At 50.0% G+C, this 12,271-nt stretch overlaps 1 protein-coding gene across 1 annotated transcript in view; it reads right to left on the reverse strand.

Moving 5' to 3' along the window:
- SIL1 (SIL1 nucleotide exchange factor) overlaps positions 1-12,271 on the reverse strand; it is an 89,752-nt gene that overhangs the window by 22,320 nt on the left and 55,161 nt on the right. Inside the window, exon 8 of the mRNA XM_035338307.1 lies at positions 10,852-10,973. Within this exon, the coding sequence (XP_035194198.1) occupies positions 10,852-10,973 (122 nt within the window). The remainder of the gene's footprint in view (positions 1-10,851; positions 10,974-12,271) is intronic.

Here is a 12,271-nt window from a genome sequence, read left to right on the forward strand (position 1 = left end):
GTGTTAACAAGCCGCACGCCGCCGGCAGAGCTGCAGCCCACCGGGCAGCTCTGCCCACAGCACGCCACGGCCCTGCTCGGCGACCACCCACGGGCAATGAGCTCTTGTCTTGCAAACAGGCCACACCTTCATCGCGGCACCGGGCTAAAACAAATAACCGCATTTAGGTGACGTGATGCCCGAAGAGAGCTCGATTCAGCCTTTTCTGAGGTACCAAAAGAGACAGAAAAAGACTTCACTTATTCTAGCTAAAGTAGCTGGATTTAAAGAAATTAAATTTGTCAGCTCATTAGCGTGTAACATAAAAATGAAAAATGCATTTCTAATTCCTGATCCACTAATCCACAATCCGCTGATCTGCAATCCCCAGAGCCCCCAAAGAAAGAAAAGAAAATCCACAGCAGCCTCACACTGTTTCTCTAAGACTTCCTGGGCACGTCCTGCAGAGAAAGCTCGCACCGCAGACCCTTCCTCCCTGTACAGAATCCACTACGGCGTATTTCCTGCTGTGCTGGGGGGTATCATGAATAACAAAAAACAAATTGCGCTTGTCAGAATAAATGAACAATGGATGTTCTCTGAGGTGCCAGGCTAGATGCTTCACGTGCTTGCTCAACTCCCTATCGATCTGCAATATCAGCTCATTTGCAGCAGCCCTCCCTCTCCCCAGGACAATCAGCGAGGTCCTGTATTTGCGTTCTTAACTCAGAATCGCTGCTGCTGCGCGGCAGGAAAGGTGGCTGGCCCACGCGAAAGGCTCCCCTGGCTGGCCTGAAGGGACGTGTCCCTCTGCACCTTCTTCCCAGCTGATGCGCCTCCGTGGAAGCTGCTCCTCTTCCACTTCAGCCCCTTGCTCACTTTGCATACACCAAACCCTGACTGCTACGGGCAATATCAACTTTCTACACCAAATCCTTCTTTGTGTTATTTTAAAACCCTCTGCTTCATTCAACTAGCCAGGCTAGAGGCATCCAAAATCCTCTCTTCAGCAAGCACACCCCACGGCAGCACAAGCCATGGCTCTGCACAGGGGGAGATGCGCGGCCAGCTCCGAGCCGTGGGCTGGGAAATCGGGCTGCCTGCCGGGGGGGCACCGCTGCACGTAGCCGCCCCCCTCGTGCCCTCTCCAGACACACTGACACAACTCCGTGTGCTGACCTGCTCTGGCCTTTGCAAAGCAACTCTGCCTTCACTCCCTGCTGCTCCCCAATGCTGAAGCTGCTGAGAACTTGTTGATCATGCACACGTGGCTGTGGTTGGAGCTTTTTGGCTGGTTTGCGTGGGGAGGGCTGGCTTCCAAGGCACGAGGCAGAGACCTCCTCTCTGCAACATCCTGTCTGTCTCCTTTCCAGCAGCAAGGTGAGAAAAGCTTTAAAAGTGCGTGGCTACAGACTCCAGAAATATCCACTAATGCCCAAACCCACGCAGATAATGCCACCCTGTACACCTCCGCTGCTCCCTTTCGAGGGGCAGAGGCACCCTTCTACATTCCAAGAGCAAACACGCACGAACCACGCGCTGCCTCTGCACCTCCACGCTCCCAAACTCCTTGGAACATCCCTCAAAGCCTTCCCCCCCCCCCCAGCTCTGCTCTCCATCGCAGCAGTCGCACAAGAGCCATCAATGACTGCACAGCTGTGGGAAGCTCGAGACCAGAAATAGCAGCTCGTTACCGAAGCGCGTCATCGCGTGCCAGGGACCCCGATGAGCCCTTCGGCTCCTCTTCCCATCGCTGGCACAGCTCTACCAGCTCCTCGCGCCCTCCTGCAGGAATAACACGCACCAGCACCCGTCCCAGGACCCGTGCTGCGACCCGCAGGGGACAACCCGGGACCGAGCCCACCAAGTGACATCTGCATTTGTCACACCGAGCTCCTCACGCCACCTGAACCCGTCTTGGGATGCTGCCCGGGTGGGACCAAGCCCTGGCTCCACGCAACTCTTGAAGGGTTTGGTTAAACCTAGCGCCGACTCCAGTTTGGGTTCCATCTGTCTTTATTCCTCCAGGGACTAATAAAGCAGCACCGTGTGCTTTCACACACTAGCTGAACCAAAATTAAGACAGATTTCAATACAAAGTGCCTGAGAAGAAAAAGCATTTTTTAGTAAGAAAATTTCAGGGTCGTTACTGTTCTCAGCTGGGAGAAAGATTTTGTTAAATAAGATCAGCGGGGTATTAATTTGGAGAACAACACAGGTGAAATCCTGCTTGGTGCAAGACACAAACACACCAAAATCACATTTATGGGCTCCTAGGACAGGAGCATGTATGGAGATGTGCTCCTGTCCCCATCCAAAGGGAGGTGGGGAGCTCGCAGCAGCCGATGAGAAGCGCCCACGCGTGCAGCAGCCGACCAAACGCCTTCCTGCAGCCAGCACCCTGCTGCACCAGGCATGGACCAGAATCCAGAAACCCTTTTAAACTCTGTTACGTTGACAGGAATAGATAAAAAAAAAAACAACCAAGAACCCTTGCGTTTCATCACATGCGGCATTTTTTAGCTGCTTAAGGCTAGGGGAACCTCTGCGTTTTACCGTACCGTTACCACCCCAGGATTTTTGCTCCTAGCTCCAAAAACCCAGCCACAGGCGTGCTTCAACCAGGCAGACCTGCAGGTCCACTTTAATAAGGCAATTCCTATGTTGATCTAGTGGTTTATACAAAGCAACAGCCCTCATTACTGATCTCAGCAGATGGAGCCAAGGACTAACAGCCTGTCCCTCAAATGGCCGCGGTGGAGCCGTGCCCGTCGCCGCCCGGCCGCCAGCCAAGCAGCAGCACCGCGCTCACTCGTTCCTCTCCCAGCGATGCGATCCTCCTTCGGTGACAGCCAAAAAACGCAGGGATGCTCACGATGGACAGGTCAGCGGCAGGACGGGTAACACAACTGAACAGGTACAGCTCGGCCTCGGGGCAGGAATTACTGAGGAACGGCCACGAGCACGGAAGGAGCAGCGTGACGGACGGGGCGTTCGCCGTGACCCACATATCACGCAGGCTCCAGCTGACACCACCTCACCGCTGGCACAGTCCTTTCTCTTTCCCATCACCTATTTTCAGGGCATTCAGAACATTTAAAAAGGGGAGACAGAGAAGTTATACGCTGCACTCCGCGCTGGCTTCCTAACAGACAATACCAGCGAGAATCTGCGAGAGCCGAAGTGCGCTGGGGGACAGCCAGGCGCGTCTGATGGACGCGGGGACGCTGCCCTTTGATGGTGCCTTCTGGAACTGGCTACCCTGGAAACCCATTAGCTGCAGCAGAAAGGATAAGTGACGTTCAGAGAACCAAATCAGGTTTCAGATCTATTCAGAACCCACGCAGTGGTGCCAAGGGGCTAGGACTCGGTGGGCAGCAGCGGCGATAACGTTTCGCAAACCCGGGGGATGGCTCCAAGCCCCGGGGCAGGGGCTGCCCCCAGGGGCCTGGCAGGGCTCGGAGGTCTGCCCGGCCCCCCAGGCAGCCGAGGCAGCGGTCATCCCCTTCCAAACCACACGAGGCAGCTCTGAGGGCTTCCACTGGACATTTTCTTTTAAGCAGAAATAGGATCGTCTAAAATACAGATCAAAATCCGGCTCGCAAGAAGATGCAGAACGTCAGCACCTGAGGGAAGATGCAGGCAGTCAACAGTGATGATGAGTTTCTTCAGAAAAAGATAATTTCCAGTAAGCTGTTGTTTTTTCTCTCGGCAGAACATTACCCTATGCAAACACTTAGAGAGCCTTGAAGGGGCTGCTGTTGGAAGCAATCTGGTGGAAGACCTGAGGAACTGTCTTTGTGGAGGAATAACCAACTGTTTCGCTGAATCTTAAAGCACGTGAGCAGACAGAAGACAGAAAACTTGATCAGAACACAGTATCTGGAAAACAGCAGGAGGATGCCAGCCTGGGAACGAGCTCACGGGCCGAGACTTGATCCCTCTTCAACCAGGACATGCAAGGGCCAGCGTTAGGCACCGTGACAGCCCTCGGCTGCTGGCTGGTTTTATTCGCTCCCTATGCGAGCCCTGGGCCCAGCAGCTCTGCCTTCCTCTGCTCGGCACGACGGGGAGAGCAGGGGAACAACAGAGGGCTGGCGAGAAACTGGAGCTAAACCCCAGAAGCTGCCTGGACTCCCACGAGAGCCACGGGCAGGCCCCCAGGACCCCTCCAGAAGCCTGGTTCTGCCTTTCCCGTTCGTGCTGCGAACCCGGAGGGATCTGCCTCTGCATGCTTGCTGCGTACAGCCTGACGGCAATTAAATCCAACAAAAGCAGCAATCAGGAAAGGGGTAGGAGGGTGCACACAGCAGGACCTGCAAAGAAAGGGACGGGATCCAGATCCTCCCAGAGCAGCTCAGACAATTGACGTAATCACTGGGCCAGCTCTGTCCACCCCAACCCCTGCTCAGAGCAAGTATGTAATTGAGGCTAGATCCCGCATTTCCTGCTCTCATTGTTCGTCTTCCTCCCATTTTTTGTTTCTTTGTTCGATTCTATGCACTTTCCCAACCTCCCTTCTAAAAACACATTAACGCCGGGCTGCTACAGCCCTCTGCACAATGTGATTAAAGAGGAGACACAGATGCCTCTCCTTTGTGGCGTGTTTTGCACCTATTACTCGGAGGGAATGCAGGGAACACGCGACATGGAAAAGTCGCAGCAGGTCAGGAAAATAATGTAGGTGTTATGTAGGAAAATCTTTGAAGCCTGTGAAGCCATTAACTGAGTGCAGAGGCTGTAGTAGAAAGGATAAACAGAGAACATGGATGATGAATAAATAGTGGCTTAAGCGACAAAGGAATACATGTTGCGTCCAGTGATGAAGCACCAAACCCAGCAAGTTTGGGCTGTTTTTGCAGAAAGCGATTAGGTAACCAGTCTGAGCGCGCATCGTACACGTGAACCACAATAACTCAACGGCTTTAGCTGAGAGCATGCCTCGTGCTTTTCCTAAATGAGAGAAGACAGAAACAAGGTGTTTTATACAACGCGTGACCTGGCTGCGAGGACTTTTTTCTGCAGGCTGTCACCAACCTCCCTGCTAAAGGCAGGGCGCTGCCGAGCCCGGCCAGCGGGCTTAGGTCCCCGCGAGCGGTGTGCTCAGGGCACACCACCTCAAGCATGACAGCGAGCTCTGCAGCCCCCACCTCCTTGTGGGGTCAATACCTGAAAAATTCCCCACATTCAACCCAAGTGAAGACATCCCCAACCCCGAAACAATCCCGCTGGGACAGGCTAAATGTCCTAGATGTCCACCCGTCCCGCGTCCACCATGTCCTTCCCTGCTGCACCAAGTCAGCCTCCAGAAACCTGCCCTTGCCCAGCATTTACACGACCAAAGCACTCAGGAAAATGAAGCAAAACTCCGATTCTAGATTTTTCTCCCGGGGTCTGCTCTCCCTATTTTCACCAGAGCACAAGGATGGCAGTTTACTATTTAATTGTTAATTACACTTCCTTGTTATATTTCAGACGATGAAAAATGTTTAGGGATTTATTCTTCTGTGTAATTAACCATAATGATGAAACACAGTTTTATACCGCACTGCAGTTTTTGTTGAGGTTATTTATAATGGGAAAAGGCTAAATAGGTTGAGTTCATTATCGTTACAGAAAAAATTGAGGTGACCCAATCAAATTAATTTGAAATTAAGTGCAGTGAGGCTGCTAACTCCACACAAGTCAGGAGTTCAAATAAAAATAGAATAGAATCTACAAAGCAAGAAATCACCAGTGGGCAGGGAGCTGAGCTAGAATTACTGCGTCTGAAAGGTGGCAGCACGCAACGTTGTCAAACAAGGGCACTGAAGCAAACAGCGAAAATGAGTAAAGAGATGGGAAAAGATTGCAGGGTGTAACAAGAGAAGCCGGAGGAGGAAGGGACAAACATGAAGATGGATTTGAAATAAATGGGAAGGGACAGTGCTTGTTAAGCTAACTATATGTATCTTTCTGCATGGAGGTTCTTCTGTCCTTATGAGACAAAACCAAAGCAAGGTCTTCAATTTTACTTTTCCTGAGTTTATCGTGTACCGCTGGACCTCAGTATTGAACAGCAGTGAGCATCAACCAGTTTCATTGCGAAGTCAGACTTAATTCCAAATCATTACGTCTGGTGGGGATTTTCTCCTGTTGGCAAAGATCCTGAAAGCCAGCGGTACTGCTCTGACAGGCACGGGAGTCGGATGCAACAGGAGAGCGGACACCGCCGAGATACCAACAGATACAGGGGGTGCAGACACAACATTCCCCCATCCCTTCCTCCCCAGGGAAAGAAGATGAACAATCAGAAGCCAAAGTGGAAACAGGCAGACCTTGTGGTGCTGAGCAGCTCGAGCACAGCTCAGCACTGACCTGCACGGGGAGGCAGTGGACCCCTGGCTCCAGGCTTCTCTTCCAGGCTCCTCCTTGCCAACACAGGGCAAGCCCTCACCGCGCCTTGGGGCTGGCTGAGATGAGTAACGGCTCTCGGGATGTTTGTGATGCACGTTGTCAGGGTTCCAGGGGTTTATAACTGATGGGAAATGAGTGAGAGAAGCAATGGGCTGACATGAGACACCTCTGGGAAACTTCCAGGCTGCCGCCAGACGATGCCCAGGTTACTAGCTGGGATGGGTTTACTCCCAAGCCTTTGCCAAGCTGTAACATTAGATTTATCATTCAGGGCCAAAATGGGGAACAGCGAGATCCCGGCAGCTTTGGGCTTGTTGGAAGGTCTCCCACCCAAAGAGGCTGTGCTGGGGACTGCCTGGTGTCCTGGAGGACAGCTGGCACACACGAGATCAGACCGCTGGCAGGAGATCCTGTCCCCAGCTACACGGCTTGAACAGAACTCGGGTCCTGGCTCCCTCTTAGGCCACACCAAAATCTCACTTTTTGCCCTCTCTGCCCTCTCCCCGTGAAATACAAACCGCTTCTCTTTGCCTCGCAGGCTGCATGGCTTAGCTCCTCTCCTTCTTCACCTCTAATTTACCCCTGCGCGCATGGGGATCATTTGGGATAAAGCTTCAAGAATGCATTTGACATAAATTATTGTTCCCCTCCTAAACGGATTACAAAAATCCTTTTATTACAAAATATTAAAATGTTCAAATTATTGGTGTGGAAAAATGCTTCCTGGTGGTAAAGTTTTTAAAAATTGAGGTTTTAAGCACAAACGTAATCCTTCCTGGCTACCATTTCCAGTCTTGTGAAACATCTAGATACAAATTGCACAGAGGCCTGGCTGTGCTGCGAACAAAGGAAGATGTTGCCTGTAAATAGCTTAGAGGACATCAGAAGACACTTCTCTCATCAGCAATCTTTTTAGCTTAATATAGCTCCTCTTTGCATAAAACATTGACATTTTTGCAATGTTTGGACCCAATGGTGCGAATGCTGATTGTCATCCGAAGATGCTGGAGCGTACCTTCAGAAATATGCAAGAACATTTTGCAGACAGTAGTTTTACTTGCCTCCAAAACGCTGTATCTTAATATTTCATACTTTATATATATTTAAATGTTAGTACCACTGGATAAATGCTAACATGCTTTTATGCTAATGCAATCACTGAAAATCCAGATAATGTTGTGTATTGGCATATACTGTTAGTGAATTATGGATACCTAAATGTACAATCCCACATGCCTAGCAATTATTTTTGTTAGTGCATTTAACTTTTATTTGCAATCAGAGCACATGAGGATTGTTCAAATGAAGTTTACTTTTGCAAACTGCTGAATGGAAAACATTTTGTTAAAGGTTTAAAAACACTGAGGCTGTGATGAGGTTGCAGAGTTGCAATAAGGGCAGCGCTCAGAAAACTCCACCAGATGGAACGATGTTTGGTTTGGTCACAGACTCGGCAATTAAGCCCCAAATGTCTAAAGCGAAAGACGTGTAAGAGAAACAAGAGGGGAAATCTTGATTTCTTCTGTACCAGGCCACTCTCTCCCAAGACAGAGGCTCACAAGTAGAGGCAGATGGAGCCCTGGAGGACCACATCCATCCAGGCAGTTCCCTGGGACCCTTTCCTCTGGGGACTACACTCCTCTCTGCTAAGGCTGCTTTTCAAAACCAGTTTAAGCCAAATAAACAAAATAAACAGATAATCCCAAACATCCCCTGCTGAGCCTCCTCCTCCTCCCTCCTGCCTTTGCTGATTTCGGTATCTTGGCCAGCTACATGGCCCATTGACTCAAGTTGCTGATCCACTTGAAAACCATTTTATCCCAGCTTGGTTTTCAGCTCTCTGAGCCAAATCCCCACCAGAGTGCATGCAGGCAGGGCCCAGGACACAGCCCGAGGCAGTGCTGCTGCTCTTCTACAGCAGCTGCACTTAAATTCACTGTGAAACCAGCGCCTGAAGCAAGGCAAGAAATGCTCTAACTCCAGCTCCTACCTGCAGCAGGTCATCGGCAGTGAGAAAGAGCTGCAGTGAAAGTTACAGGCCTGGAGATGGAAATCAGAGCTTCAGTTTTAGGCTGCGAACCTGGGAAATCACCAGGCTCTGTAGGAAGACACGGCGCTGACCTCTCCGAACAGCAGGAGCAAGACCTGGGTGATGCAGCTGGTTTCTCCATCCTTCCCCTGCTTCATGCCTGCACCCGCCTGGTCAGAGTTACAGACAAAGCAAACCTGAAGGAAACCTGAGCATTTTTCAGGTAAAAAGTTCTGGATCTGACCCACGCAGTGAGAGTCTGACTCAGTGCCCCGTGGTTTTCTCCTGTGTAACACCACTCGCCTACAGACAGCACCACAGACAAACGTCCTCCTGCAGGTTTGGCTACGCCAGGACCTACCGACCTGCCAGGCTGGGCAGAGGAGCTGCTACAACCACCATCCGATTTTTCTCTGGGAAGGTTTGCTCAGCTTGAACCTGCTGGCCTGAGCCAACCTGGCTGCTTTCACCTGAAGGGACCTGGGAGGTGCCACTGGCCCACCTGGCGAGCAGGAGACTGCCGCCTCTTGCCCAGGCACGGCTCAGCATCCAGCAGAGGACCTGACACCAGCACGGGGCACGTGAGCACAGATCAGATCATGTCCCCACAGCCCCGTGAGCCATGGCACCTCTGGGCAATTACAGGGACGTCCGGCCACCAGACTGAGGCCCCCAGGAACAACTGCGAGGGAAGGAAATAAATAACAACCCCTCCAAAGAACAAAGCACAACCAAAAACACTTAGCGTGAAGTACAGGAAATGCCCCTGGCAGTTTAAGCAGAGCATGGAGTAACCTGAGAAAAGGTACGAAGAAACAAATTAACCAGCTAGCACAAAGCAGATGAGTTGGCATGTAGGTGTCTACTGAGAAAGCTTGAGCACAGCAAGGAGAAAAAAGCAGATCCGAAACTGAAGCATAATACTCCTCACATTTTGGAACTCAGCTCTCAGACAATACATCATCCGAACCACTCAAAATTACCATCTGTCAGAACGTCCTTTAAAGAGAAAAGGCTTAAAAGTTTTCAGAGCAGTACTTTAATACTGTCGCGTTAGAAAAGACACAGTTTCTGTCCAAAGGAAGGTATTTCTAATAAAATGAGGAATATTATGCAAAAACATTAGTTTCGTTAGCCAGTGCCACCTGCTCATCTCACGAGAGAATGAATTTCTTGACCATGTCACATTAGCTAAATCCAAAAGGATAGGATTTGAGACCCCTTTTTATTTCGTAGGTTGCCTTTACGTGTTTCCAGAGCCTCTGCATGACTTTCTCTTTGTGAAACATATAATTAAACATCCACACGCCATTAGAAACCCTGAGGAAACAATTATAGTTTCAAATATTCAGATATGCCAGCAGATGACAAGCAGGGCTATGTTTCTGCCATGAAGGAATGTGTCTTACTGTAATCAATACGGCTCTGTTTCAAATCATGAGCTGGATCATTTCCTGGTGTAAATCAGGGGACCTGCTGCTGTCAGCGAAGCCACGTTACTCTGTACACGCTGAAGACCAACTGAACTCTATGTAGGGCTGCGAAAGAAATGCAGCTTTGCAGACTATCTATTAGACTAAGTGATAAATAATTTATAACGGTGGAGAAAGTGATCATATTTTTAGGCATAGAAATAAGCAGATATAATGGTCCTGACTCTCAATCTTCAGTCTTCACTCCTGACCTTGAAGTTTGGGTCCATCCGATGCATTTCTGAAGTCTCTGTGCAGGGGAATGCGCGCTATACCCATGCACACCACAAAAGCAAAAAGAGCACCAAAGAAACCCACCTTGCCCACAGGGTGCACCTGAGTGGTGGTACACGTTCCCACCTAGCACGGGGCAGACTCGGTTCCTGTGGGCAACAGCCATCAGCCAGTGAACCACAGACACCCTCCAGATCAGTCTCTAACGCTGTATCTAATTGAAACTGCTTTGGCTATGCCTGTAGGTCAGAGGGAAGTGTCCCTGAGGCTAAAAAAAAAATGAAATTCCTTCAAAGACCATGGGAGCTGCTATATTTCTGAGATCAGCATCTCACTATCCTAAAGCAGCTTTGGAGCAAGGAATAGGAGGGAGAAAAGAGCACCCTGGGCGCTCATAACTGCATCATCCTCAGAATCTTCCCCCTGAAAGGGCTGCTAAGGGGATAGGAGGGGAAGGAAGAATTATTCTCCTCGGATTTGGGTAAAAACAAGGAGATCAGGGAAAAAAAGCAATCATAGTTTCCATGCTGAATTACTTCTGGCTAAGTTTAATGAGCAGGGTGAGGATGTGCTGAAGAAAAGCCTGGGGGAAGTGAAGGGCTGCAAGAAAAGGGCTAGGCAGGAGAGGGGAATCTTTGGTGTCACCAGATGAAAAGCTTCCAGCTCAGGCTATTCGAGATAAGTGGGGGAGCTGAGGAGAAGCACACCCAGCCCGTCGGGCCGGGCAGGAACAGAGCTCACCTGGAGAGCGCGGCTCCCAGGACGAAGGCAGCGTGCTCCTTCAGGACAGCCTCCGTGCTGTTCAAGCCCTCGATCACGAGCTGGAGTCCACCCATGGAGAGGAAATCCTTCGCGTTGTCCACCTGGGAGAGAGCAGATCCCCGTCAGCACCAAAGAGGCACAGCCACAGGCCTCGAGATTCAACTCCATCATTCACCAGCGCCTTGCTTCAGAACGAGCATCAGCTCATCCCTCCCCATCTCACCAGCACGCAGCTTCAAGAAGTCTAAATTAACAGAGAACGATCGTGGCTGGTTTCCTCCAACACTGCCGGTGAGAACGGACGTCATGTCTGCAGGAACAGAGCCTGCTGACAGGTGGCTATTATCAAATGCAGAAGCATTGCTGATACTTTGATTAGCTATCAAAACTTCCCTCGGCACATGCCTCAGCAATTCAGGAAACCTGACGATGTCAGAAACGAAAATTCTCTGCTCTCTTCTCTGAGCAGGCCATTACCGGGAACCCAGGGAATTGTGTGTTTTGCAAATGCGATTAATTAATTAATCCTCTAATTGCGGCACCAGGAGTTAGAAACGCTTAAGAGCCCATCAGCAGCACTGGTACATCAGCAGCATCACCTCTGCTAGTGCCCGGGCTATTCTAGGCACTTGTCAGGAACGTGGTCGAAAATTTCCTGCAGATGTGAAAAGCAAGAAGCCAGGCCCTGCTCGGGAGCACTAGCGAGGAGCTTTTCCCTGGGGCAGCCTACACAATGATTTCTCTAAATCCGACGATATTGGAGTAACTGCCACTAGGGAAAAGTTTAAACGATAGTGGGAATTCCTCCAGGAAATTCATCAGTCTTTGACTTTAAACAAACGTGGGGCTAACCAGACAAAAATCACAGTGGACATCTGTTCGAAGGGAGAAAATTAGAAAAGGGCTCCGGGTGGTTTGCAAACAAAATTTAGAGGAACTGTGCAAAATGCTTCCAGTAGGAAATTCAGTCCAAATTCAAATTAATGCATCCTGTTTTTAAAGGGTTTTTTTTTGCAACTTATAAGGAAATCTGTCAGATTTTCAGAATTGCTTATGCAAATAACTTGGGTTTAGGATTTCAACATTTCTCTTTTGCAAAAGAAACACAGACAGCATATACTGGTGGATGGAAAAAGAACAAAAATGAGACTAGCTGGGCAAAATGACCTCCCTGGTTTTAGTGAGAGGGCTGGTCTGAAAAGGCAGGAAAGAACAAGCACTGCAGAGCGTGCAGAATACGTCGGGCTAACACATCATTTCCACGTCTGAATGCTCTTCGAGAGCCAGCAGTGATGCCATGCTCAGCGTTATTTCTGTCTCGACCATGTGCCCCCACCAAACCTGGCCGTAAGTCAGATGGTTTAGATGCCATCCTCTTGAACGAAGAAACTGCTCAGTT

Source organism: Oxyura jamaicensis, chromosome 13, assembly GCF_011077185.1.
Source record: "Oxyura jamaicensis isolate SHBP4307 breed ruddy duck chromosome 13, BPBGC_Ojam_1.0, whole genome shotgun sequence".
NCBI lineage: Eukaryota > Metazoa > Chordata > Aves > Anseriformes > Anatidae > Oxyura > Oxyura jamaicensis.